The sequence below is a fragment of the Hyla sarda genome, chromosome 1 (assembly GCF_029499605.1).
Source record: "Hyla sarda isolate aHylSar1 chromosome 1, aHylSar1.hap1, whole genome shotgun sequence".
In the NCBI taxonomy this organism is placed as follows: Eukaryota; Metazoa; Chordata; class Amphibia; order Anura; family Hylidae; genus Hyla; species Hyla sarda.
The window spans coordinates 110,808,800-110,834,316 of NC_079189.1; the positions used below are offsets into that span (position 1 = coordinate 110,808,800).

The 25,517-nt window shown below is 40.7% G+C and overlaps 1 protein-coding gene across 1 annotated transcript in view; it reads left to right on the forward strand.

Annotated features, from left to right (window-relative positions):
- The window catches only part of LOC130357501 (uncharacterized), a 137,862-nt gene extending 115,672 nt beyond the window's left edge, over positions 1 to 22,190 (forward strand). The window contains exons 28-32 of the mRNA XM_056560198.1: positions 9,026 to 9,180; positions 10,343 to 10,549; positions 11,676 to 11,770; positions 19,304 to 19,428; positions 21,775 to 22,190. Of these exons, the coding sequence (XP_056416173.1) occupies positions 9,026 to 9,180; positions 10,343 to 10,549; positions 11,676 to 11,770; positions 19,304 to 19,428; positions 21,775 to 22,034 (842 nt within the window). The 3' untranslated portion in view covers positions 22,035 to 22,190. The remainder of the gene's footprint in view (positions 1 to 9,025; positions 9,181 to 10,342; positions 10,550 to 11,675; positions 11,771 to 19,303; positions 19,429 to 21,774) is intronic.
- The last annotated feature ends 3,327 nt before the right edge of the window (positions 22,191 to 25,517 follow it).

Genomic DNA, 25,517 nt, shown 5'->3' on the forward strand with positions numbered 1-25,517 from the left:
CCTTCACTTTGCTGCTATTCCTGTGAAACACCTAAAGGGTTAGCAAACTTACTGAATGTCATTTTGAATACTTTGAGGGGTGAAGTTTTTATAATGGGGTCATTTATGGGGTATTTCTAATATGAAGGCCCTTCAAATCCACTTCAAAACTGAACTGGCCCCTAAAAAATTCCGATTTTGAAATTTTTTTAAAAAATTGGAAAATTGCTTCTGAACTTTTAAGCCCTCTGATGTCTTCCAAAAGTAAAAACATGTTAACTTTATGATGCAAACATAAAGTAGACATATTGTATATGTGAATCAAAATATTATTTATTTAGAATATTCATTTTCCTTACAAGCAGAGAGCTTCAAAGTTAGAAAAATGCAAAATTTTCAATTTTTTCATCAAATTTTGGAATTTTTCACCAAGAAATTATGCAAGTATCGACAAAAATTTACCACTAACATAAAGTAGAATATGTCACGAAAAAACTATCTCGGAATCAGAATGAAAAGTAAAAGCATTCCAGAGTTATTAATGCTTAAAGTGACAGTGGTCAGAATTGCAAAAAATGCTCCCGTCATTAGGGTTATAATGGGCTCCGTCCCCAAGGAGTTAAAGGGGTACTCCGGTGAAAAACTTTTTTTTTTTTTTTTTTAAATCAACTGGTGCCAGAAAGTTAAACAGATTTGTAAATTACTTCTATTGAAAAATCTTAATCCTTCCTGTACTTATTAGCTGCTGAATTCTACAGTGGAAATTCTTTTCCGTTTGAAACACAGAGCTGTCTGCTGACATCATGAGCACAGTGCTCTCTGCTGACATCTCTGTCCATTTTAGGAACTGTCCAGGGTAAAAGGAAATCCCCATAGCAAACATATGCTGTTCTGGACAGTTCATAAAATGGACAGAGATGTCAGCAGAGAGCACAGTGCTCATGATGTCAGCAGACAGCTCTGTGTTTCAAAAAGAAAATAATTTCCGCTGTAGTATTCAGCAGCTAATAAGTACAGGAAGGATTAAGATTTTTTAATAGAAGTAATTTACAAATCTGTTTAACTTTCTGGCACCAGTTGATTTAAAAAAAAAAATAAAAAAAAAAAAGGTTTTCACCGGAGTACCCCTTTAACTCCTTAAGGACGCAGGACGTAAATGTACGTCCTGGTGCGTTGGTACTTAACGCACCAGGACGTACATTTACGTCCTGTGCATAACCGTGGGCATCGGAGCAATGCCCGTGTCATGCGCGGCTGATCCCTGCTGCTGATCGCAGCCAGGGACCCGCCGGCAATGGCCGACACCCGCGATCTCGCGGGCGTCCGCCATTAACCCCTCAGGTGCCAGGATCAATACAGATCCCGGCATCTGCGGCAGTGCGCGATTTAAATGAACAGTCGGATTGCCCGCAGCGCTACTGCGGGGATCCGATCATTCAGAACGCCGCACGGAGGTCCCCTCACCTTCCTGCTTCCGGCTCCCGGCGTCTTCTGCTCTGGTCTGAGATCGAGCAGACCAGAACAGAAGATCGCCGATAACACTGATCTGTTCTATGTCCTATACATAGAACAGATCAGTATGGTATTGCTATGAATAGTCCCCTATGGGGACTATTCAAGTGTAAAAAAAAAATGTAAAAAAATTTAAAAGTAAAAAAAAAGTGAAAAATCCCCTCCCCCAATAAAAAAGTAAAACGTCCGTTTTTTCCTATTTTACCCCCAAAAAGCGTAAAAAATAAATTTTATAGACATATTTGGTATCGCCGCGTGCGTAAATGTCTGAACTATTAAAATAAAATGTTAATGATCCCGTACGGTGAACGGCGTGAACGTAAAAAAAAATAATCCAAAATTGCTACTTTTTTAATACATTTTATTTTAAAAAAAATTATAAAAAATGTATTAAAAGTTTTTTATATGCAAATGTGGTATCAAAAAAAAGTTCAGATCATGGCGCAAAAAATGAGCCCTCATACCGCCGCTTATACGGAAAAATAAAAAAGTTATAGGTCATCAAAATAAAGGGATTATAAACGTACTAATTTGGTTAAAAAGTTTGTGATAATATAAAAGTATGTAATAATGGGTATCATTTTAATTGTATTGACCCTCAGAATAAAGAACACACATAATTTTTACCGTAAATTGTACGGCATGAAAACCAAACCTTCCAAAATTAGCAAAATTGCGTTTTTCTTTTTAATTTCCCCACAAAAATAGTGTTTTTTGGTTGCGCCATACATTTTATGATATAATGAGTGATGTCATTACAAAGGACAACTGGTCGCGCAAAAAACAAGCCCTCATACTAGTCTGTGGATGAAAATATAAAAGAATTATGATTTTTAGAAGGCGAGGAGGAAAAAATGAAAACATAAAAATTAAATTGTCTGAGTCCTTAAGGCCAAAATGGGCTGAGTCCTTAAGGGGTTAATATAGTGGTAAATTTTCATCATTACTTGCATCCTTTTTTGGTGAAATATCCCAAAATTTCATGAAAATTTAGAACATTTTTCATTTTTCTAACTTTGAAACTCTCTGCTTGTAAGGAAAATGGATATTCCTAATACATTTTATATTGATTCACATATACCATATGTCTACTTTTTGTTGACACTAACATGTTCTTGTAGCCCCATTTATTTTTATTTTTTTTCATTTTTAAAAGTGATATTAGGTGAAAAAAAAAATTGTAGCCCAATTTCTCTCGATTATGGAAATACCTCATATGTTCACATAAAGTGCTCTGTGGGCTCACAACGTGACTCAAGAGGGAAAGAGCAACTGTGGGATTTTTTTAAACAAATTTTGTTGTCATGGTTTTTGGGGGCAATGTTGCATTTAGGAAGCCACCATGGTGCCAGAACAGCAAAAAAAAAAAAAAAAAAAAAAAACACATATCAAACTATTTTTGAAACTACACCCCTCAAGGAAAGTAACAAGAGGTATAGTGAGCCGTAACACCACACAGGTGTTTGACGACTTTGCGTTGAAGTTGGACGTAAAAATGGAAAATTAGATTTTTTAACACTAAAATGATGGTGTTACCCCAAATGTTTTATTTTCACAAGGGGTAATTGGAGAAAATGGACCACAAAATTTGAAGCCCAATTTCTCCCAATTAAGAAAATGCCCCATATGTGGATTTCTAGTGCTCTGCTGGCGCACTACAGGTCTCAGAACAGAAGGAGCGCCATTGGTCTTTTGAAGAGAGAATTTTGCTGAAATTGAAGTCGGGGGTCATGTACATTTTCAAACCTCCCATGATGCCAGATCAGCAAAAACCCACATGTGACACCATTTTGGAAACTAGACCCCACCAGGAACGTAACAAGGCTTACAGTGAGTACTTACACCTCACAAGTTTTTTGAACAGTGGGCCGTAAAAGTGAAAAATTTGATTTTTAATACTAAATTGCTGGTATTAACCAAAATTTTTTTAGTTTCACAAGTAGTAAGAGAAAAAAAGCTCCACAAAATTTGTAGCCCAATTTCTCCAGAATAAGGATATACCCCATATATGGCGGTAAAGCCCTATGCGGGTGCAAAACAGGGCTTAGGAGTGAGACAGCACCGATGAGATTTGAGGACTAAAGTGGTGCTTTGCACTGCAATTATTGAGGTTCTGACGTAAAATCTAAAAAAAAAAAAAAAAACTCGGCAAGTGACCACAATTTTGAAACTATACCCCTCAAGGAAGGTAACAAGGGGTACAATGAGTACTTATACCTCACAGGTTTTTTGAACAGTGGTCTGTAAAATGAAAAATTAGATTTTTTTACACTAAAATGCTGGGGTTACCCAATTTTTTACATTTTCTAAAGGGGTAATTGGAGTAATTGGGTTACAAATTTTGGAGGGCTTTTTCCCCTGACTATGGAAACGCATCAAACATATGGGGTAACATTTGGAACAGTCGGGTGTTCCCTAAATTTATTTTCCAGGAATAAATGAAGTGTTCTATGGGGGGAATGAAAATTGCAATTTTAATACTGATATGCCAATTTCCAGAATGATGACCCAGAGTATAGCCGAAAGAAAAAATTATGCCCACCCCAAACCCTATGCTCTGAATAATCATCCTGGGAATGTGATGTGTGTGGCCGTCCCTAACCTGTTACCTCAAATGCGCACCCCGCAAAGGTGGGGAGAAGAAACTGCAAACCCCCAATGCTGTAGACTCTGTGTCCCATGACCCATTTTGGGGGGGAAGATATATCAGGGGTATTGGAAAAGAGATTTAGGAATTTTATTTTTTTTGGGGGGGGGGGTGTTTTGGTTTTAAAATTTGAAAGACAATGTACTCTGGACTGGTACATTGGAGTCGAATTCTGGGGAATGAAAATCAGGTGGAAGGATAAAAAAATTAGAACTCCATGGAAGTATGATACTCCCTGAAGCAATCCTTAATGCAGAGGCCCGGATGATCGGGACAAGTGTCGCACTGAGTGGTGGTGTCCTTACGAATCCCCCTCTCACACTCTGCATTTTTTCTGGGATCATCCCTTCTTTCCAGTGTGGGGGACCTCCGGAGGCCCATAGTTCCAGACGTGCTCTGACCCGCTCTTTGGCGGTTACCCAAGATGATGGTTTTTAGAACTTCCTCTTGAAACTGCAGGTATGTCCCTGTGTTGCCAGCGTACTGGGACAGTACATAAGAGTTGTACATGGCAACCTGTACCATGTAGACCGCAACTTTTTTGTACTATACCGATGTTTTCGCATGGCATTATATGGCTTGGGGACTTGATCAGAAAGATCAACTCCCCCATATACCGATTGTAGTCCAGAATACAATCGTGCTAGAGGATCGGTCCCACGGTACCTCGCACAGAGACAGGGGTGCTGCCGTTCCCATGAATTGTGGTGAGCATAAGGACATCCCTCTTGTCCTTATACCTGACCAGCAACAGGTTTTCATGGGTAAGGGCACGGGACCCACCCCAGAGGATAGGAATTTGGAGGGGATAGGAAGGAAGGCCTCTTTGATTCTTCCGGACTTTCCCACAAGCGACCGTAGATCTGGCGGCGAGGCATGTGAAGGGAGGGATACTAGTATAAAAGTTATCCACGTAAAGGTGGTAACCTTTATCTAGAAATGGGTGCAAAAGGCCCCAAACGATTTTCCCCGATAAAACCCAGAGATGGGGGACATTCTGGGGATTCAATACGGGAATCTCGTCCCTCATACCCTATAAATTTGCAAGTGTACCCTGAGGTACTCTCGCAAAGTTTATGCATCTTCACGCCATACTGCGCTCGCTTGGTATTTATGTATTGCCGGAAGCAGAGTCTCCCCTTAAAGCTGATGAGAGACTCATCAATGGCGACCTCCCTTCCATGGACATAGGCCTCCCAAAATTTGGCCCCAAAGTGATTGATGGCCGGCCTGATTTTATACAGGCTGTCACATGCGTGATCAGTTCGGGGAGGACATGCCGCATTATCAGCATAATGCAAACATTTCTGAATGGCCTCGAACCGGGGACGTGTCATGGCCATATTGTAGAGCGGGGTCTCCACTCCAATATTGCCTGACACTGGGTTTCTTGACCAGGCCCATATGCAGCACGAGGCCCCAAAATGTCCTCATTTCGGCTGCATCTACTGGGAACCAGCCATTGGGCCTAGCCAAGAATGAGCCCGGGTGTGCGGCGACGAACTGTTGGGCATACAGATTTGTCTGCTCAACCATCAGATTGACAAAGTCGTCACTGAAAAAAAAAACTGAAATAGTCCATTTCAGTGAACCCCAACGATGTCAATCTTGATTCCCGAGTCGCCAACAAACTCAGGAATCATGGGCTCATGGTCCGCTGGCTCAGTCCAGACAAGTTCTCCGGTACCAGGCACCAGTGAACTTGGCTGGGGGGCTTGACTAATATGAGCGCCAGGGGGACTCATACTAGCATGGGGCACAGGGTCAGGAGCAGAGAAGGTTTGTGGACCCGCATGGGGGCATCTCCGCCACCTTGGTGGCTCATCAGCAGAACTAGATGAGGAGGAGGACGGTGAAATAAGGAAGGTGGGGTCTTCCTCGTCCCCTGAGGCGCTTTCAGTGTCAGAGGCAAGTATGGCATATGCCTCCTCTGCTGAAAACACCCTGCGGGACATTTCGCTACTCCAATGGGGGGGGGGGGGGGGGGTGAAGTGTATATATGTGGTGGGAAAACTGCATTTGTGTATGTGCTGCGTGTGGTGTGCTGCGATAATACCTCCCTAACCCGCCCTAACCTAACATAACCTAACTAAACCCGCCCTAACAGAAACAGAAATTTTTTAAATGGACTTTTAGTGCAAAAAAAAGCTCTGCACAAAAAAAAGGTGTGTACCTAATCAGTGGTGTGCGCACTGATTAGCGCTTGGTGGTGGCACAGAGCGCAGAAGTCAGTGGGGGGGTCAGAAGTCAGTGCCATTCAGCCCAGAACAGTGGCTGGTGGCACGTACACAGACCCCCACACAAAGTACCTGAAAAATAAAATAATAAAATGCTTAACCCCAACAAAATGCACCCGCCTGAACCCCAAAAAAACACTGGTCAGTGATAAATCACTGACAGCGGTGGGGCAGGCCCCACAAAGAAGTACGGTCCGTCCACACAGCACAGGCCTGCTACTGGTGAAGTGCAAACAATAAAAAAGCCGCTATAACCCGAAAAAGTGCCTGCACCACACACACAAAAAAAAACGCTGATAAGTACTACCGGACTGATCAGTGGCGGGTGGGCTTTAGCTAACGGTGGTGGACCGCTCTTTTAAAGCTATAGCTGGAAAAAAACATTTTTTTTTCAACTCCTAACTGTCCCTACCTAATCTAAAGCTTACCCTGACTGCTTTCCGTGCCAAGGGGCCACAGAAAGGGGGCAAGGGGGAACTTTTTTAAAACTTTTTTTTAACTATTAGGGGGGAGATGGCATCACAGGGCTCCGTCCTGCACACCAGATCTCACAGTAATGGTGGGCAGAATGGAGCAGCGTGCTCTTGATCCCACCTCCCCCTCCACATACTGCAATGATTGGTGCGGTCACTACGGCAGCCCAATCACTGCTGTACTGGGGATGGCAAAATTGCCGCCCCCCAGTACTTTATGGTAATTGGTGGTGTCTGTTACACCACCGATCATCATCCTTATCCGGGTCATGGGGTCACATGTGACCCATGTGCAACGGAAGCGCCGCAGACTGCGGGTGAGTATTTACCGGCGAACACCGATATGAGGGTATCTCAGGATCCCCTCCGGCGATGAGACGGGATGCCTGCTGAATGATTTCAGCAGGCATCCTGGTCCGTTCCCCGACCGGAATTCCCACGGGCGTACCTGTACGTTCTGCATCCTGAAGAGGTTAAAGCGTACCTGTCAGATACAAAAAAAAACTGTTATATGTTACTCAGTACCTCATCCTGATCATGTACATGTAATTTTTATATCTCTATCACCGATAATTCACAAAAAATTGCATATTATAGCTGCTCAATGTCTTTCTCATCTTCCCAAAGGGAGGGGGTGTGTCCCTCTCTTGCCTGCACTGTGATGACTACTCCCCCTCCCTCACTCTGCTGACTCACTGCTCCTCTGGGAGCGAGCCTGGCTGCTGTGCTCTGTAACCCTTTCCTCTCTGGTTTTCTGCTGTACACACACACACACACACGCGTGTATTAGAGATTGCCTGTACTCTACCACCAAAGAAAATATTGTGAGTGTATAACTTACATCTTCCTAAATTAGTGCAAAGGTTTAGTGGTAAAAGTACAGTAGATTTTTATGCATACATTTTCTGTTCCTATGTCATTGATGTGTATCCTCCTTTGCCAGTCCTGTAATGCTGGGACTTTTGGAGTAGTCGAAGGTACAGTGTTTGGATAACTCTTTTTTGCAGCAGTGTTGCCTTCAGCTGTGGGCCTACAGCTTTTGCAATACTGCAACTCCCAGCATGCCCAGACATCCTTTGACTGTCCAGGCATGCTTGGAGTTGTAGTTTTGCAACAGCTGGAAGCACATGTTTGGTAAAACTCTGTGTTACAGCAGGGTTTCTGCAGGCTGTGTTCCTCCTGCAGCTTTGTCAATCACCCATCTCGTGTTCCAGGAGGTATGGGGTCCCCTAGTGGTGGTATTTTTAAAGGCAGTTTTCTTTAATAAAATGTGAAAAGGTTTTAAAGAAGTATATTAGGAACACTTTTGTGTTGCCAAGATGTACAACATATAAAAAGTTTTTATTTCTGACAGTGCCCATTTTTGTTTTTTCGTTTTTTAATCCTCACCTTCTAAGAGCCATAACTCTTTTATTTTTTCAGCTACAGACCCATATGAGGGCATGTTTTTTTGTGTGATCAATTATTCTTTGTAATGACACCTTTCATTTTACCATAAAATCTATGGCCAACCAAAAAACTATTATCCACAATTTTTGTGGCGCACTTTATGGTAAAACTGACATGTTCTATATATTTTGTGTATCAATATGACTAAAATGATACCCATGTTTACACGCTTTTCTATCTCTACTTTTGAAAAAACTCAAACTTTTTTTTACAAAACTAGTATGTTTAAAATTGTCCTCTTATGACCCCTATAACTTTTGTCTATGGGAGGGGGCGTTGCGGCCGTTACATCCCCTCTCATAGAAATGAATGGAGGGGGCGTGGCGTGATGTCACGTCCCCGTCTCGGAAGCCCGGCGTTTTCGAAACTTCAGACGCAGCTACGCATAGAATGCCGGCTGCTGCAGGGAGATCGCGGGGGGTCCCAGTGGCGGGCCTCCCGCATTCAGACCTCTTATCCCCTATCCTTTCGATAGGGGATAAGATGTTTTTGCCCGGAATACCCCTTTAAGCAAAGGAAGTAGGTGGGCATCAAATGCATCTCACTATCTCTTCTCTGTCCTGATGAGGTGCTAAAACTCCATGACAGCTGTTTACAGATAGTTCTCTTATGCTTTTGGACTTCTATAAATTTATGTTGATATTAGATTCAGCTTGCTTATATATATGAGTCAAACTTATTGAGACCTATTTGCATATGAGACAAACTAGTTAACAATATAATTCCAGTAATTCTCACACCGTGGGAAAGACGCAATGAGACCAAAACTGCAAAGCGACGCAGGAAGGAAAAAGAGATGAGACAAGAGGTCGAGAGGATCCAACAGTTGGCTAATGAAAAGAACAATGCTATAGATCAATACATCCTGAGTGAGAATGAAAAGGTAAGATGGCCTATTAGAACTTCCAAATAATTACAAACAGCACATGAAGGGTCAAGGAACATGCAGAGGCTGGTGCTTGATTACTAAGGAAACCTAGAATGCTACACAATAAAGATGATATCCAGAATTAAAAAACATGACTGCTATCTTCCAAAAACAGACACACCTGTCCGAGGTTTTAGACAAAGTATGTCCTTGAAAAAAATTTAAGCTTTGACCTCTCCCTCCCACATTGACCACATCGTGGCAGATACCATATGATGATGTCTTTTTTTATTGTAGCCATTCACTTTCCCCGTCTTTCCCATCCAACCCAGACCACCATGTGGACTTCTTCCAGCCACAACTTCCAGTGCCCCAGATGGTAATTGTGAGCCACACCATAAAAGTGTCCCCCTTTGTAATAGTGCCACCTTGTATCTCCCCTTGATTCCCTCCAGAAAATAATACCGGTGAGCATTTTATTGTTTGAGAACACAAATTGGGTTATTGTTATTATTATTAATAATTTGGGTAGCTGTATGAATGTCCCAGAATAGTTATAAATAACACATTTGGTCCCTACACATTGAAAATTCCCATGTTTGTGCCTCTAGCAGTTAGTTGTTTCCTGGAAACATAATAGAACTTTTACTTATCTTACCCTGTTCCTATGATGAGCAGAGTGGCTGAAGTTGGTTCTAGCCAGCAAAGTCAGCAGCTGGCACAGGCAGTGCAATGCAATATGAAGCTGGTGCCCTTCATGTTGTTCTGGTATTGTGTAGGCCACAGGGCCACAATGCCATAGGTTTCAACCCTATGCACATACAGTTGAATGGGATCCTGTGCCAAAAGCCCTGAAAGCCCTGTGGGGCCCTTTCAAGATGGGGGCCCAAGGGAATTGCTCAGTTTATCTAGCCCCACAACCATGGCTTTGTCTTTTATAGCAACACAGTTACATTAATACAATAGACTTTGAACTCATGTACAAAATGCAGCCTCTAAACAGAAGTGGAAATGTTTTTGGAAAAAGAGCAGTCATGGTTTTCTAATCCAGGACAGTCACTTCCAAATACGGTATGTTGGAAATATTAGCTATTAAATACAGAATAAATCTGCAAATACTATTGGCTTTTTCTATAAAGTATTGGGCTCAGCATGGAATACCTTTCATATTTTGCAGGTTATAATATGCTCATACTACGCGCACCATCTTTGTGTGTTTAGCCTGGACACTGTCAGCCACCTGCATACCCTGGAGGACAAGTCATCAATGCTCTTTTTACACAATGCCGCTCTGACATACAATGGTAGCTTCTTGGCTCTCTCCAATTACTGTGACGCTGACAAAATTAGTTACGTAACTCTTTGGGATCTTCAGAACGGACTGGTAATATATAATATTGTGTGTTTCTGGTTTGTGGCAGACGAGAATAAAAAAAGTGTTAGTAACAATTTTATTCAAGTTATACAAAATAAGAAATCCAAACATGAAATGAAAACATGAAACATGACATTGTTGAGCCTAGCCATAAAATGGAGGGGGGGAAAAAAGCACATTCCATGACTGAAAATAACCTTTTTCTATATGTCCTATTAAGACTTCAGAAAGATAGGGGGTTATGGGGCTCAGGACCCCACTCAGGGGTCAAGTCCTGGGGGAAAAAGTGTGGGAACTCACCTAAGATTTCCACTCAAGAGCTGGTCCTGCAGGACTCCTGCTAATAGAAACAGTGTTCCTGCTGTAGAAAAAGTGCAGGAAACTCAGTTCCTATGTGTTCCTGCAGGACTTGAGCCCTGACCCCACTCTATTGGTCAGCGTTAATCGCTATTAACAAAGAATGTTTTTTTTTTTGCTCGAGGGGAACCTGTTCTTTAGCTATCAGAACATGATGGAAGATTAAGGAACTCTATACTACATGAATGGCCATTCATTTGGAAGTGTATGTCTATTTGCATCCTCTCCCAGGGATGATCGCTGAATTCTGGATTTCAGAAGCCAGATCTGCAAAAAATATTAGCTTCTAGAAGATTTTTTTTTTTTATATCTTTTAATGTACGGTCAATTTTGCTGTTAGGAAACTATTGTATCAACGTATGTACATTCTCCATATGTTTTTTAGGAAGGTTTACCCAGCCAGCCAAGCATAGGATGCTTACTCCTCTTCAGCGAAGTGTCTCTAAACAATCGGGCTGGGTTCACACGTAGTATTTTGTTCAGGTTTTTTAGTCTAAACAGTGGGTCCATAAGACAGAAAAATTAGCAAATTTTTCCATGAAAGTTTTCCTCTATGTCATCTTCACTTTGGGTTTTAGCAAACAAAAAAAAAACTAACAAAAAAACAAAAAAAAACTGACCAAAACACTTGTTGAAATTCTGACCAGAAAACTGTGTGTAACCCCAGCAATTTAATGAGTATTTCCACTGCTGTTTGGTGCCCAGAGATCTTCTGTAATCTGCAGTCCATGCTATGCTATGTTTATCACTTTGGTAACTATATGGATTTTTTCTTTAGGTCAAGAAACGATTGAAAAATGAACCAAATATTTGTTGCATGGCTATTACTGATGAGGCAGACAGGATTGTTTTTGGAGTGACTTCTGGAAACATGTAAGTAGAAGACCTTTTTTTCCCCCGAAACTGGATCATTAAGGTCAGAAAGAGAAGAAAAGAGTCATTTGTGGATTCTTTCCCAATTAAAGGGGTTATCCAGGAAAAACTTTTTTTTATATATCAACTGGCTTCAGAAAGTTAAACAGATTTGTAAATTACTTCTATTAAAAAATCTTAATCCTTTCAGTACTTATGAGCTTCTGAAGTTAAGGTTGTTCTTTTCTGTCTAAGTCCTCTCTGATAACCACCCAGTTTAGAAGCAAATCCCCATAGCAAACCTCTTCTAAACTGGGCGGTTCCCGAGACACGTGTCATCAGAGAGCACTTAGACAGAAAAGAACAACCTTAACTTCAGAAGCTCATAAGTACTGAAAGGATTAAGATTTTTTTAATAGAAGTAATTTACAAATCTATTTAACTTTCTGGAGCCAGTTGATATATAAAAAAAAGTTTTTTCCTGGATAACCCCTTTAATGTCAATGGATATAGATTGACGTTATCAAACTTGTAGTCTATGGCTATGTTCATGTGGTGTATTTTCTTGAGGGGAAAAATACACCACAAACTATACTGCAAAAATTCCAAGGGTAGCTTTAGATTTCTGCTGAGTATTTTGATAGTTTAAACCACATTTTTGAACACACATTAGTCCCTCTAGTTACCTGCCATGATGTCAGTAAGGCTGTCAGAAGCTTCTATAGTCATCACATCATTTTCCTGGAATTTTCTAGCTGCTAATGTGGTAATTACGTCTTATGTGCACCCACTGATAACTGCGCCCCCTTCGCCCAATAACTCTGCACTCCCAATAAGAAGTCATCCCCTCTTCCTCATCATGTCCGTGAAGGGGGCAAAGTTATTGACAGACTAGGCAGGGTTATAGGTCGAATGGGGCATGGTTATCATTAAAGCAGGCAGGAAAAATCATTACACATACAGCAGCAGCTACCTCCAGTGCACATGAGAAGAAATTACCACATTACAAACAAAATGAATTTCTCGAGAACGGCTGGAACGATTTCATTCAGCAAGAATCTTTAGAAACAGGATCACCTGCACAATCTACCTGTATATTCAGGTTAGTGTGGGTGACCCTGGTGTCAGTTTTCCTTTAACTCTTGGCCAACTGGAATTAGGTATACTAAACTATGAATAAAATGACCTGTTGGAAAAATAATTGTTGGATACATTGCTAGTGTCATGTACAAAGTAGATCTCATATACAACTTGCTACAACTATAGTTTGTCAATATGGGATCTGTGAAGGAGATAAACATAAGGTCAAAGGGGTTGTCCAGTTGAAAATGTCTTATCCCCTATCCAAAGGATATGGTGCTCTAGTTGGCACATGGCATTTGTATGGAAGCATCAGAGATGCCCGAGTGCTGTACTTATGCATCTCTGGCGCTCCCATACAAATAAATAGAGCGTGTGCTGTCTACAGCATGTGCTCTCTCTGACAGCTAGGGCCCTGTTCTGGAGATAGCAAGAGGTCCCAGCAATCAGATCCCCAAGATCAGATACTTATACCCGAGGGGATAAGAAATTTTTCGATTGACTACCCATTTAATGACTTCACCTTGAGTGTATGTAAACATTTGACTCTAACTGTACACAATGTTACTTGTAATGTTAGCTGCATTTTGGCCTCTAGTGTTAGAACATAGTCTATTTTCAGTTGGAACATAATTTGATTTGTTTATGGCCCACAATTTGTGGCAAATTAAACACAAAATACATTCCAAAAGAAGGAACATAAGCAAACGAAAAAAGGCCCCAACGCTAAATTTTATAGCTGTAACAAATATGACTATAAAATTAAGCTATGTGTGGACAAAGGCGTCTTTTTTCGAAAATAAATTTGGGGATTTTTTTTTTTTTTTTTACAAACTGGGAACTTAGTAGTAGCCTTATGGTTACTAGGGGTATCTATCTATCTATCTATCTATCTATAAAGGTGATATAAAAACACATATGTTACAGATGCCAAGAACATATACAGCAGAATCTATTTCCATTAACTTACATTATAAAAATAAACATTGCATCTTATATGTTTTATTTTCTGTATTCAAAAGCCTAGTTCAATATACTTTTGTATACAACAACAACAATAAGCCCTTAATGACACAGCCCATTTGCCCTTAGGACCGTAAATTTCCTTTTTTGCATTTGTGCTTTTTCATTTTCTCCTTTTAAGAGACATAGGCCCAGATTTATCAAAGAATGTCTACGGTAGAGCTATTTTCCCACATTTATTTGAGTGGTGGGTTTGACTAGCGTGCATCTTATTTATCAAGAAGGTGCAGCAGGATGATGAATTTTGCGCAGCTCTGCTGTGGTGGGAAAGGCTCTACCACATACACTTTTTCTAGACACTTGTGAAGGAGGGAAGTAGACACTTTTCCGGGTCCTGAATTTGGCAGGTTAGGTGTTTTTACTTACTTTCACAGAGCTGTCTGGAGATTTTTACACGCATTTTAGATGCTACAATAAGATTTGATTGTGGTGTCTAATGGGTTAAAGCCAGGCATCACCGTGATCGGTGATGTTTGGCATTAGAGATGGGTCCTGGTGGCAGATAGCCACCAGGACCACCCAGCTATGACCCGCGCTCAGCTCCTGAAGGGAGAGTGGGACACTGCCGACCACAAAAGGTTAAAGGTTGAAGGCGGAAGGTAGAAGTGATTCTCACTCCTACTGGTAGGTGGTGTAGCTTTGCGCCTAAAAAAGTACCGTTGCGCACATAATAGCGACTTTTGACAAAAGTCGCAAATGATAAATATGTGACTGCTGCATGGTCAAAAAGAAAAACTTCTACGGGTAGGCAAAAAGAGTGAAACTGTCTATATCAAAAGGCGCATAAAAGTCGCTAAATATGCTGCTTGCGCCTGAACTGCGCCTAAACATAGACAAAAAAATGCTCTAAAAGCAATGATAAATCTCCCCCAAAACATTCTTTTTTGCACGACCAGTTGTACTTCGTCATTTAAAAAAAAAAAAAATTTTTTTTTGGGGGGGGGGGTTCTTTTTTACATAGAGCACATTACAGTAAAAATGACATGTGATCTCTATTTTATAGCTCAATACAATAAATCCTCTTGTTTACATAGCTTTTCTATTACTGTACTGCTTAAAAAAAAAAAGTTAACTTTTTAAACCAAATAAGTATGTTTAAAATTGCTGTATTCTGGCCACTATAACTTTTTTTTCCGTATATAGGCCTGTATTAGTGATTATTTTAGGTGCCATGATCTGTAGTGTTTATCTGTGCATAGATGACTTTTTGTTCACCTCTTATATAAATTTTTTTAGAATGTGATGTGACAAAAAAAATCAGCATTTGGAATTTACGCCATTTACCAAACAGGAACAGAAACATTATGTTTTAATATTTTGGACATTTCCACACATGGCAATACCAAATATGTTTATTTTTTATTATTATTTAATTAGAAAAATTGGAAAGGGGGGGGGGGGAGATTTTTATTAGGGGAGGGGCGTATGTGTGTTTTAAAACAAACATTTTTTTATTGCTTTATGTACACTTTTTAACTTGCCACATAGGACTTTTACATTCAATCATTAGGTTGCAAACACTGAATAATGCTCAGTGTTACCAGCAATCTAGTGGTAGAACCTGACTCAGCAGGAGCTGGGACCCACATGGAGCAGGTGAGAGGACCTTTGGAGGGCAAACAAATTTATCGGGCCTATCACTATTGGTCACATCACTTAAATGGGTACTCTCATTAAAGTAAAAAAAAATTTATTAAAAAGATTATGCTAAAATAAACATATTTCTAATATATGTTAATTAAAAAAATTTTTAGTTTTAACTGTTTTTTTCACATTAGAAAACCTGGCCACCGCGTGTCACCCTACATGGCTCAGGAATCCTTTTGACCTCCTTGCGTTGAGCACGTTCAGACCACTGCTGGCCGGGCAGCGCGGTCCAGCGTGGTCCGAAATGTATATGAAACAGGCAGAGAGCGAGCACAGTGCTCGTTTGCGCGCGGCGCGCAAAATTTGAATATCCCCGCCCCCCTTCATATCTCCCTGCCCTGTAAAATGCCTGTATGCGCGCTCCTGAATGGGAGCGCAGCATACAGGAAGAAGGGCGGAAGCGATCCCTGGCCAGGCTTCAGATGACGTCACGCTGATCGGGGCCGCACACTTCCTGCCCTCCGGAGACTGCTCAGCTCTGAGCTACCGAAGCTGGTTGGAAAAAGGTATTTTTATGGGGAATTTGAATTAAATAAATACAGGGATAGATGTAGGTAGTGTCAGGGACAGATGGGGAGGGGGATTAGGAAAATTTAAGTTAGTGATAGCTACTCTTTAACGAGTTAATGGCGGAGAACGACGAGATCACTGTTTTTCATCATTGACTTTAAGTGCATGGCTGCTGATAGCTTCTGCACTCACTTCATAGTCTGAGTGCCCTGGTGCGTTAAGTACCAGGGCGTACATTTACAGTCATGGCCGTAAATGTTGGCACCCCTGAAATTTTTCAAGAAAATGAAGGATTTCTCACAGAAAGGATTGCAGTAACACGTTTTGCTATACACATGTTTATTCCCTTTGTGTGTATATGAACTAAACCAAAAAAAGGAGGAGAAAAAGCTAATTGGACATAAACTCACACAAAACTCCAAAAATAGGCTGGACAAAATTATTGGCACCCTTTAGGCCACACAGGGTTTTTCACTGCAGTTTTTGAGCCAAAGCCAGAAGTGGATCCAGAAAGAAGGAGAACTATTAGGCCAGGATTCCACTTGTTTTTTTGTGCTGCGTTTTTTGGGTAGAAAAAAACGCCAGTGCAATGTCCTTCGTCTGGCGTTTTTTCTTGTGTTTTTTCATTTGTGTGCAAATTGCACCTTGGCAGTTTTTTTTCTTGGGTACCCAAAATTTGTTGGGTATAAAAAAAAATAAAGGATGCAGCAGTGATGGAAACATTTTTATTAAACGAAATCTGTTTTACATTTTTTTAGGTAGTACTTCTACTCCCAGCATGGAACACACTGTTCCATGATGGGAGTAGTAGTACCTGTACTATAGACATATCGCCCCGGGTGTCAGTCCTGACACCCGATGCGATCCTCCATAATATACCAGAGATGTGGAGAGGCTCTATACAGCGCTCACATCTCTGCTCTGTACTCCGGCCAGTGATGTGAATAGAACATCACTCATTCATATTTTCCGCCCAGAGTGGTGATTGGCCGGATGGTGGCAGCCAATCACAGCTCTGAGGGAAATATGAATGAGTGGGTGGCCGGAGTACAGAGCAGGGATGCGAGCGCTGTATACAGCCGCTCTGCATCTCTGCTATAGACAGGACAATCGCAGCGGATGTCAGTAGTGATACCCACTGTGATCTGTTCTTACCTGCAAGTACTACTACTCCCAACATGGGGCACACTGTGCTCCATGCTGGGAGTTGTAGTACTTGCATTAATAGACAGATCGCAGCGATTGCAACTTCTGACACCTGCTGCGATCTGTCTATTAATGCAGGTACTACAGCTCCCAGCATGGAGCAGAGTGTGCTCCATGTTGGGAGTAGTAGTACCTGCAGTTAAGGAAAGATCACGGCGGATGTCACTACTGACACCCGCTGTGATCCTCCTGTATAATGTATAGATGCTGCCGCTCTTCTATGGTACCCTGCACGGCCGTATATATACACATTTTCATATATCCCACAGAGAGCTGTGATTGGCTGAAATCATCTGGCCAATCACAGCTCTCTGTGGGAAATATGAATATGTGTGTGTGTGTATATATATATATATATATATATATATATATATATATACGGCAGTGCAGGGGAAGAGAGAAGAGTGGCCGACCACATCTATACATTATACAGGAGGATCGCAACGGTTGATCTGTCAATTAATACAGGTACTACTACTCCCATCATGGAACAGTGTGTTCTATGCTGGGAGTAGTAGAACTACCTAAAAAAAATTAAAAAAAATTCTTAAAAAAGGAAAAAAAAGTGAAAAACACACACTCACTACATTTTTATTATTGTTGGCTACATTTTTAGGTCCCCGACCGCCCACAAAAATTGATCCCTGTTTAAAAAGTAATAAAAATGTTGTTATAAAAAAGATACATTTCGTTAGATACTATTTTTTCCTTCACTACTGTATCTTTTTTTTTTTTTTTTTTTTAATGGTACCCTACAAAATTTTATTTAAAAAAAAGGTATCTCCATCACTTTTTTGGATCGCTAAAGTCCAAAAAAGAATAAAAACGCCAAAGTTAAAACCCACATATCGTTTTCTTTGCTTTTTTTCACTCCCATAGACTTCTATGGGAGAAAAACGCCACGATTTTGACAAAAAAATTGCCAGTGGCTCAACATGCTGCGATTACCAATCTGAAAAATGCCTAAAAAGAGTGAAAAAACGGCAAAAGGTTAAAAAAAAAAAAAAGCCAAAGTGAAAAACGCCAAGTGGAAAAAGAATTTTGCGATTTCTCATTGATTAAGGGTACATTCCCACACGGCGTATTTGCTGCGTATTTGCTGCTGCGTATTTTATTTTCTCTGTTGAAGTCAATGGGTAGGAAAATACGCAGCACCAAATACGCAGCAAATACGCAGCAAAATACGCCGTGTGGGAACGTACCCTTACAGCTAACATCTGGCAGCAGTGTTTTTTGGCCGAAAAAATGCCATGCGGCAGAATTGGCATTTTTCTTGGCGTTTTCACAAAAAAAAAAAAAAAAAGTGGAATTCCAGCCTAAGTCCTTCCTTTATATTTCCCATTCCTTTTTAATACATTTCTGGCTTTGGCTCAAAAACTGGAGTGGCAGAACTCCATAAATCATGTGTGAAAACCTAGCCTTAAGGTATGTTCACACGTGCGGATTTTTTAGTGGGTTTTCCGCTGCATATTTGAAAGTGGGCGGGCTCTTCTCGGCTGTCCACAGCAGATTTTCCGCGGCGGAATGTACACTGCAGAAAATCCGACGCAAGCCCCATTGAAGTCAGTAGCGACTGTGGCGGACAGCCGAGAAGAGCCCGCCCACTTTCAAATACGCAGCGGAAAACCCGCAAAAAAAATGTGCGCGTGTGAACATACCCTAAAAGGGGTTATCAGGGAAAAAAAAACTTTTATTTATATATATATATATATATATATATATATATATATATATATATATATCTATATATATACTGTCTCCAGAAAGTTAAACAGATTTGTAAATGACTTCTATTAAAAAATCTTAATTGACAGTAACGCTTTAATGAAATGGAAACATAAACAGAAAAAACTGTGTAAAACCAGCCTAACTCCAACAGTCTCATGCAGATAATGGTGTAATTAGTCAAACACACTTTGTAGAACCCAGACAGGCCACTCAGTATTTGTATAGATAGTAAAAATGCTTGCTTGACATTCAACCATCTATTGGCAAATGTTGGATATTATTGTAATGGCAAATGTTGGATATTATTATGTTACTATATGCCTTTAGTATATTAACAAGTTTTTTTCTTTCTGCCTATAGAATAAAGGTCTGGGATCCTTTCAGGCGTAAACACAAGATCATCCCAGGATATGAAAACCTCCATCTTACAGTAAACAGCAAAATACAGATCATAGAAGGAGGATCAAAAGCAATCCTACTGTCAGGTAAGTGTGCATATCTATTGCCTTAAGACTAAACTATGCATACAGTTTGGCGTGGTAGGAGTATTTGGATGTATGAACTTTAACAGAACGATGTACCTTACAAAGCATTCAGAAAGTTTTCAGACCCTTTGACATTTTGTTATGTTGCGGCCTTAAATTAAAAAAAGTGGAACATTAAAACAGAATTTTTGACATTTTTGCAAATTTATTAAAACAAAAAACTAAAATTTAGCATGGACAAAAGAAATCAAACCCTTTTCTATGACCCGTGAAATGTAGCTCTAGGGGCCGCCATTTCTCCAAATCACCTTTAAGATGTTTTTACACCTTTGTTAGGTCACCTGTGATAAATTCAGTTGATTGTCATCTATGAAGGATGCTTTTGTAGTAACATTATATGAGGAACATTATAAAGCTAGTCACAAATGTATACAGCAAAGTTTCTTTTTATACAGAAATCTAGTGCTGCATAGTAGAACCTTGCATGGGATTTTAATTTTTTTTTAATCCTGCTCCGACGCCTGCTCCTGCTGGATTTCTGACCAATAGCACCTGCTCCCGCAAATTGTGTGTAACATGTGTGTCCAATCCCATCCACTCCTGCAAACATTTTGTCTCCGCTTTTAGAAAAGGTAACCACCCCACGCCGTACCATTTCATCACCCCCCCCCCCCACCCCGTGCCGTTTTATCAGCCCTCTGGGGCATTTCAAAGTTTTGCAGGACTTCGCAGGGCCTGCTGTAAGTTCTATGCCTGCCCGTTCCTGACCATAACAACCTTGAGTTTCTTATTGGGTCTCACAGGACCTGTGGGATTCCAATCCCAATGAAGGACTCTACTGTAGTATGTTTAGTAAATGTGCAATTAAGACAAAAAAATGTTATAACCCACTCTCAATTTCTCAAACAATAGTACCCAAACCACATGTTCGTCACTTGTTAACAAGCAGTTGAGTTTTGTCATAAGTGGTGTTTCCCTTAAAAGGAATCTATTAGTTGGTTTCAGATAGTGTGTAACTTATGGCAGCAGTAGGTATGGGTTAAAAACCCCTTTTAGATTATTATTTTGTCTTATATGTGAATGAGAATTAAGTGACCACAGGGCAAATCTTCTCCCAGCATCTCCATCCCCTAACGCTTCTTACCATATCTGTCTGCATTTGATTGACAGCTTCTGTGTTTTGTGCGGTAGAGGATGGAGAGGTTGGGCACTTGAAGCAATCGGCCCTGTCCTGTGGGCATTTGAAACTGCTTGCTGACAAACATAGTTTTTGCAGTCTATGAATGTCCTTGAACTCTAGATATCGGTAGGGGGGGGGGGGGGGGGGTCACTAGCTGATCAGCTGGCAATGAGGCGTGAATGACTGCCCAGTTGACAGTGTATGCGCTCATTAGCATATTGGGAGTCGGCACCAACAGCTGAGAAATGAGGGGTAGAAAGTCATCTACCTACTGCAAAAAATATCTCTGCATATATTATGTAAATATATAATGGTTACACACAAATGGACATAAAAGATCTACTGGTTTACATGAGAATTACAGTGGTCCCTCAAGTTACAATATTAATTGGTTCTGGGACGACCATTGTATGTTGAAACCATTGTATGTTGAGACCAGAACTCTATGGAAACATGGTAATTGGTTCTGAAGGCACCAAAAGGTCATCCAAAAATAGGAAAAAGTGAGGATTAAAGAAAAATAAGTAGATACCTAATATAGATAAAGCAAGTCCTTACATATAAAAGTAAGAAAGAGCTGCTGGGAGCTGTAAATCACCGTCTATGTCAGTGTTTCCCAAGAAGGGAGCCTCCAGCTGTTGCAAAACTACAACTCCCAGCATGCCTGGACAGCCAAAGGCTGTCCCGGCATGCTGGGTGTTGTAGTTTTGCAACAGCTGGGGGCACCCTGCTTGGGAAACTCTGGTCTATGTAGAGGACATGAGCTTCTTCAGGGTCCTGTACAGAACACACAATGTCCTAAAAAAGTAAAATGGAATCGCCCTCACCTGGTGTCCACAGGAGCAGCTAACCCTGGTACAGGTAAAGAGTAGTACAGAACATGTAATACCTCCCTATACTGTAGGGGGCGCTACCAGATACCAGTCAGTGCATACACTTCAGTAATACAGGGGTTTTACCAGTGAATGCCCATTCTGATTGGTTGGTTCTTCCGGCCATTGACAAGTTTCACAGATCTGGACTGTCTGTAGCATTGTATGTTGAGTCTGGTTTCAATTTACGATGGTCCAGAAAAGACCATTGTATGTTGAAACTATTGTATGTTGAGGCCATTGTAAGTTGAGGGATCACTGTATACATTTTCTAACATGTTTTGTCTTCCATAGGTGATGTCAGCTTGTGGGACCTGGACAATGGAAGTGTGGTTTCAGTTTTTACTCCTGATAGTTTGATTTGCTGTTTAACCTTAGCTGCTGACAGGAAAACCATTCTGGTCGGCATGAGTGACACACCCTCGCTGGTCACCCTCAAGATTGCGTCAAAGGACAAGGACAGTTCTAATTATGTAGGAATAGATCTATTTGGAGAAGAATCTACAAGTAGTGAAGATGAAGCTGATGAGAAAGACCAACCTTTAAAGATCTAAGCCCAACAAATGAGAGAGGATAAGCAATAACACTTTGATCTTATACAAGATCTTGGGAAGTCCGTGTGTCTTGCATGAGAACTTATATCTTCCTATGACCATATCTGAAGTTGGACATTTTTGTAATGTACATAAAATATTAAATTTATCCCATAATCAAGGCATTCTATTCAATCTGTTGCAATAGGAGCTGTTTTTCTCTTGACTAGTTTACCAGCCACCAAATCAACCAGAAGACTAAACATGGTCCCGTAGACTGGCACTATCCAGCCTGGATTACCCTTCTACACAGGCCATGTAAATCTGCACAGGCTCCTCTGGCAGAGATAGACCACCTCTATTGTCTTGCCTTTTTTATTTTTTTCTAGATATGAAAAATGGGGGAGACTAAATAATGTGGGGACTCCTCTACTCCACATACACCTCTTTGAGGCTTGTGCTGCTCATGGTGTGAACACTGTTTAGATCTGTTAAAAACAAATGCTGCTGTACTTTCAAGTGTACCAATTGTTAGAATAAAGCTAAAAACACAATGTAGATTTTCCCAATGGATATCAGAGTCAGTTCTTTCATAGTAATAGATACTCAAGGTCAATGCCTGAGCATTTGATGATATAGGAAATCTGTCATTTATACTAATATTTCCATTATGTCCCTCAGCAGCACACCAAGGTTAAATTCTTCTTAATTACAAATGGGACAGAACAGTCCTACTAAATAATAATCAGATAAACCATTAACCAATTAGATAAGAATAAAGTCCATAGGGCTGTATTTGTGCGAGGGGCAAAAGTATTTCATGCCCCCCTGCACCTCTAGGTGGGGCTTATAGGGATAAGTGAGGGGCATGAGTATATAACTCCCCCTTCTCCGTCTCCTTCTCCTCATTCTCTGTTTTATTCTGTGTATACGGTTAGCAGGTTTTAGCATGTTTGTCATGTGTTACGGTTAGCATGTTTTATTCTGTGTATACGGTTAGCAGGTTTTAGCATGTTTTATCACATGTTACGGGTAGTATGTTTTATTCTGCACATACGGTTACAGTTAGTGTGTTCTTCAGTACATATGGTTTAGCATGTTTATCCTGTGCATGTGGTTAGTATGTTTATTATGTGCATATGGTTAGCTCGATGGTTCTCAAAGACCTATCATGTCTACAGGCACGATGGTTTGACAAAGACCGGTCACATCTACAGGAACGATGGTTTCACAAAGACCTGTCACATCTACAGGCACGATGGTTTCACAAAGACCTGTCATGTCTACAGGCACAATGGTTTCACAAAGACCTGTCATGTCTACAGGCATGATGGTTTCACAAAGACCGGTTTACATCTACAGGAACGATGGTTTCACAAAGACCTGTCATGTCTACAGGCATGATGGTTTCACAAAGACCTGTCACGTCTACAGGTGTGTTGGTTACGCAGGGAACTGTTATCTGCAAATGGGTCATCACTCTTGAGACCAGTTGGGTAAGAATGTTGGCAGTTTTGGTATGTCTGACTATACAGTCTAAGTCTTTAGGTAAGGTGCTTTCATGAGCCTTGTTTTGGTCGACAGGCGATATGACCCCCCACACAGTCTATCATGAAGATATGTTCTTGCTTGTCATTTACCTTACAGCTTTTTTTTTTGCCTCTTAATATCAGTGAATTGGTGCTGGTCAGACATGCCATAGAACTATCCCTTCAGTGTCCCTTTGAAGTGATGTTACAAGTAAGTATGTTAATAGGTATAGTTCAGTTAGTACGTCCATCGGGTCCTGTTATCATTGTCAGGTCGTCCTTTTTACAAACGTATGTTACTATCACAGCTCCTCAGGTATGGGTACCACCTCTAGTACTCATTAATTAGTAGATGCTGCTCTTTCCGGCACGCATGGTATAGTCTACTTAGGGTATGTGAAGCTCGATGCTGGGTGTATGCTGTTATTTTATGAATTGTTATTCCTCCTATTATGGTTCTTTTTGCCCTCTATAGGCTTGCCCTTGTACGCGGTTTATGGCACACATCTGACCGCTATACTAAGTTAAGGTTTCGTACAGGTATGTATGCAATGTTTTCAGTGAGTAGTACATGTCTGGAGCCCTGAGCACAAGTATTAAGCCCATAGGGTTGTATTAGTGCGAGGGGCATATACGTTTTTCACGCCCCCCCTTCACCTCTAGGTGGGGGTTATAGGGATAAATGACGGGCATGAGTATATCACTTCCCCTTCTCAATCCAGGTGGGGCGTACGTGACATTTGCGGAACCCTCCCAACCCTCTCTTATTTTATTCTTTTATTATAGAGTATGCCCTCTATAGGCGTGCCCTCGTACATGGTTTATGGCACACTTCTGACCTTTTTTTAACATTACCTGACACCCATAATGTGGTGGTGCACCATCTTGCTGGAAAAACTCAGGGAACGTGCCAGGTCCGAGCATTCCTAGATGAACAGTTTCCTGGAAAGTGGATTGGTTGTCGTGGGCCAGTTGAATGGCCCCCAAGGTCTCCCGATCTGATCCCCTTAGACTTTTATCTTTGGGGTCATCTGAAGGCAATTGTCTATGCTGTGAATATACGAGATGTGCAGCACCTGAAACTAGGGATACTGGAAGCCTGTGCAGCATTTCTCCTGCGGTGTTGTTATCAGTTTGTGAAGAGTGGGAGAAGAGGGTTGCATTGACAATCCAACACAATGGGCAGCACATTGAACAAATTTTATAAGTGGTCAGAAACTTGTAAATAACTCATGAAAGAATAAAGTTACGTTAAAACCAAGCACATCATAGTTTTTCTTGTGAAATTCCCAATAAGTTTGATGTGTCACATGACCCTCTTCCTATTGAAAAAACTAAAGTTGGATTCAAAATGGCCAACTTCAAAATGGCCGCCATGGTCACCACACATTTTGAAAAGTGTTTCCCCCCCCTCACAAATACTAATGTGCCACAAACAGGAAGTTAATATCACCGACCATTCCCATTTTATTAAGGTGTATCCATATAAATGGCCCACCCTGTACATATATATATATATATATATATATATATATATATATATAAATGTAGAAACATTAAAGCTTTTAATTCTATGTGTAGTTAATAAATGTTTCTGGTCAGAAAGGTCTGGTAACTCAGTCTAGTCGAGTAAAAAAAAATAAAAAATAATAATAATAAAACAAAAGAAAAACTTTCTATTACAGATGAGCGAAGTTACAGTGATTTGATTCATCACGAACTTCTCGGCTCGGCAGTTGCTGACTTTAGCTTTCAGGTGCTCCGGTGGGCTGGAAAAGGTGGATACAGTCCTAGGAGAGAGTCTTTAGCTTTTTCATAGATTGTAAAAAGCTAAATGTAAAGCTGTTTAGTCTGGAGCTACACACAGCACTATGCCAAAAGTAAGTCACTTCAAAAACCATGTATTTGTGTCTATGTGATAGTGTACTTTTTTTTAAAGAAACGATTGTAGAAACAAAATTGCTAGAGATATAAT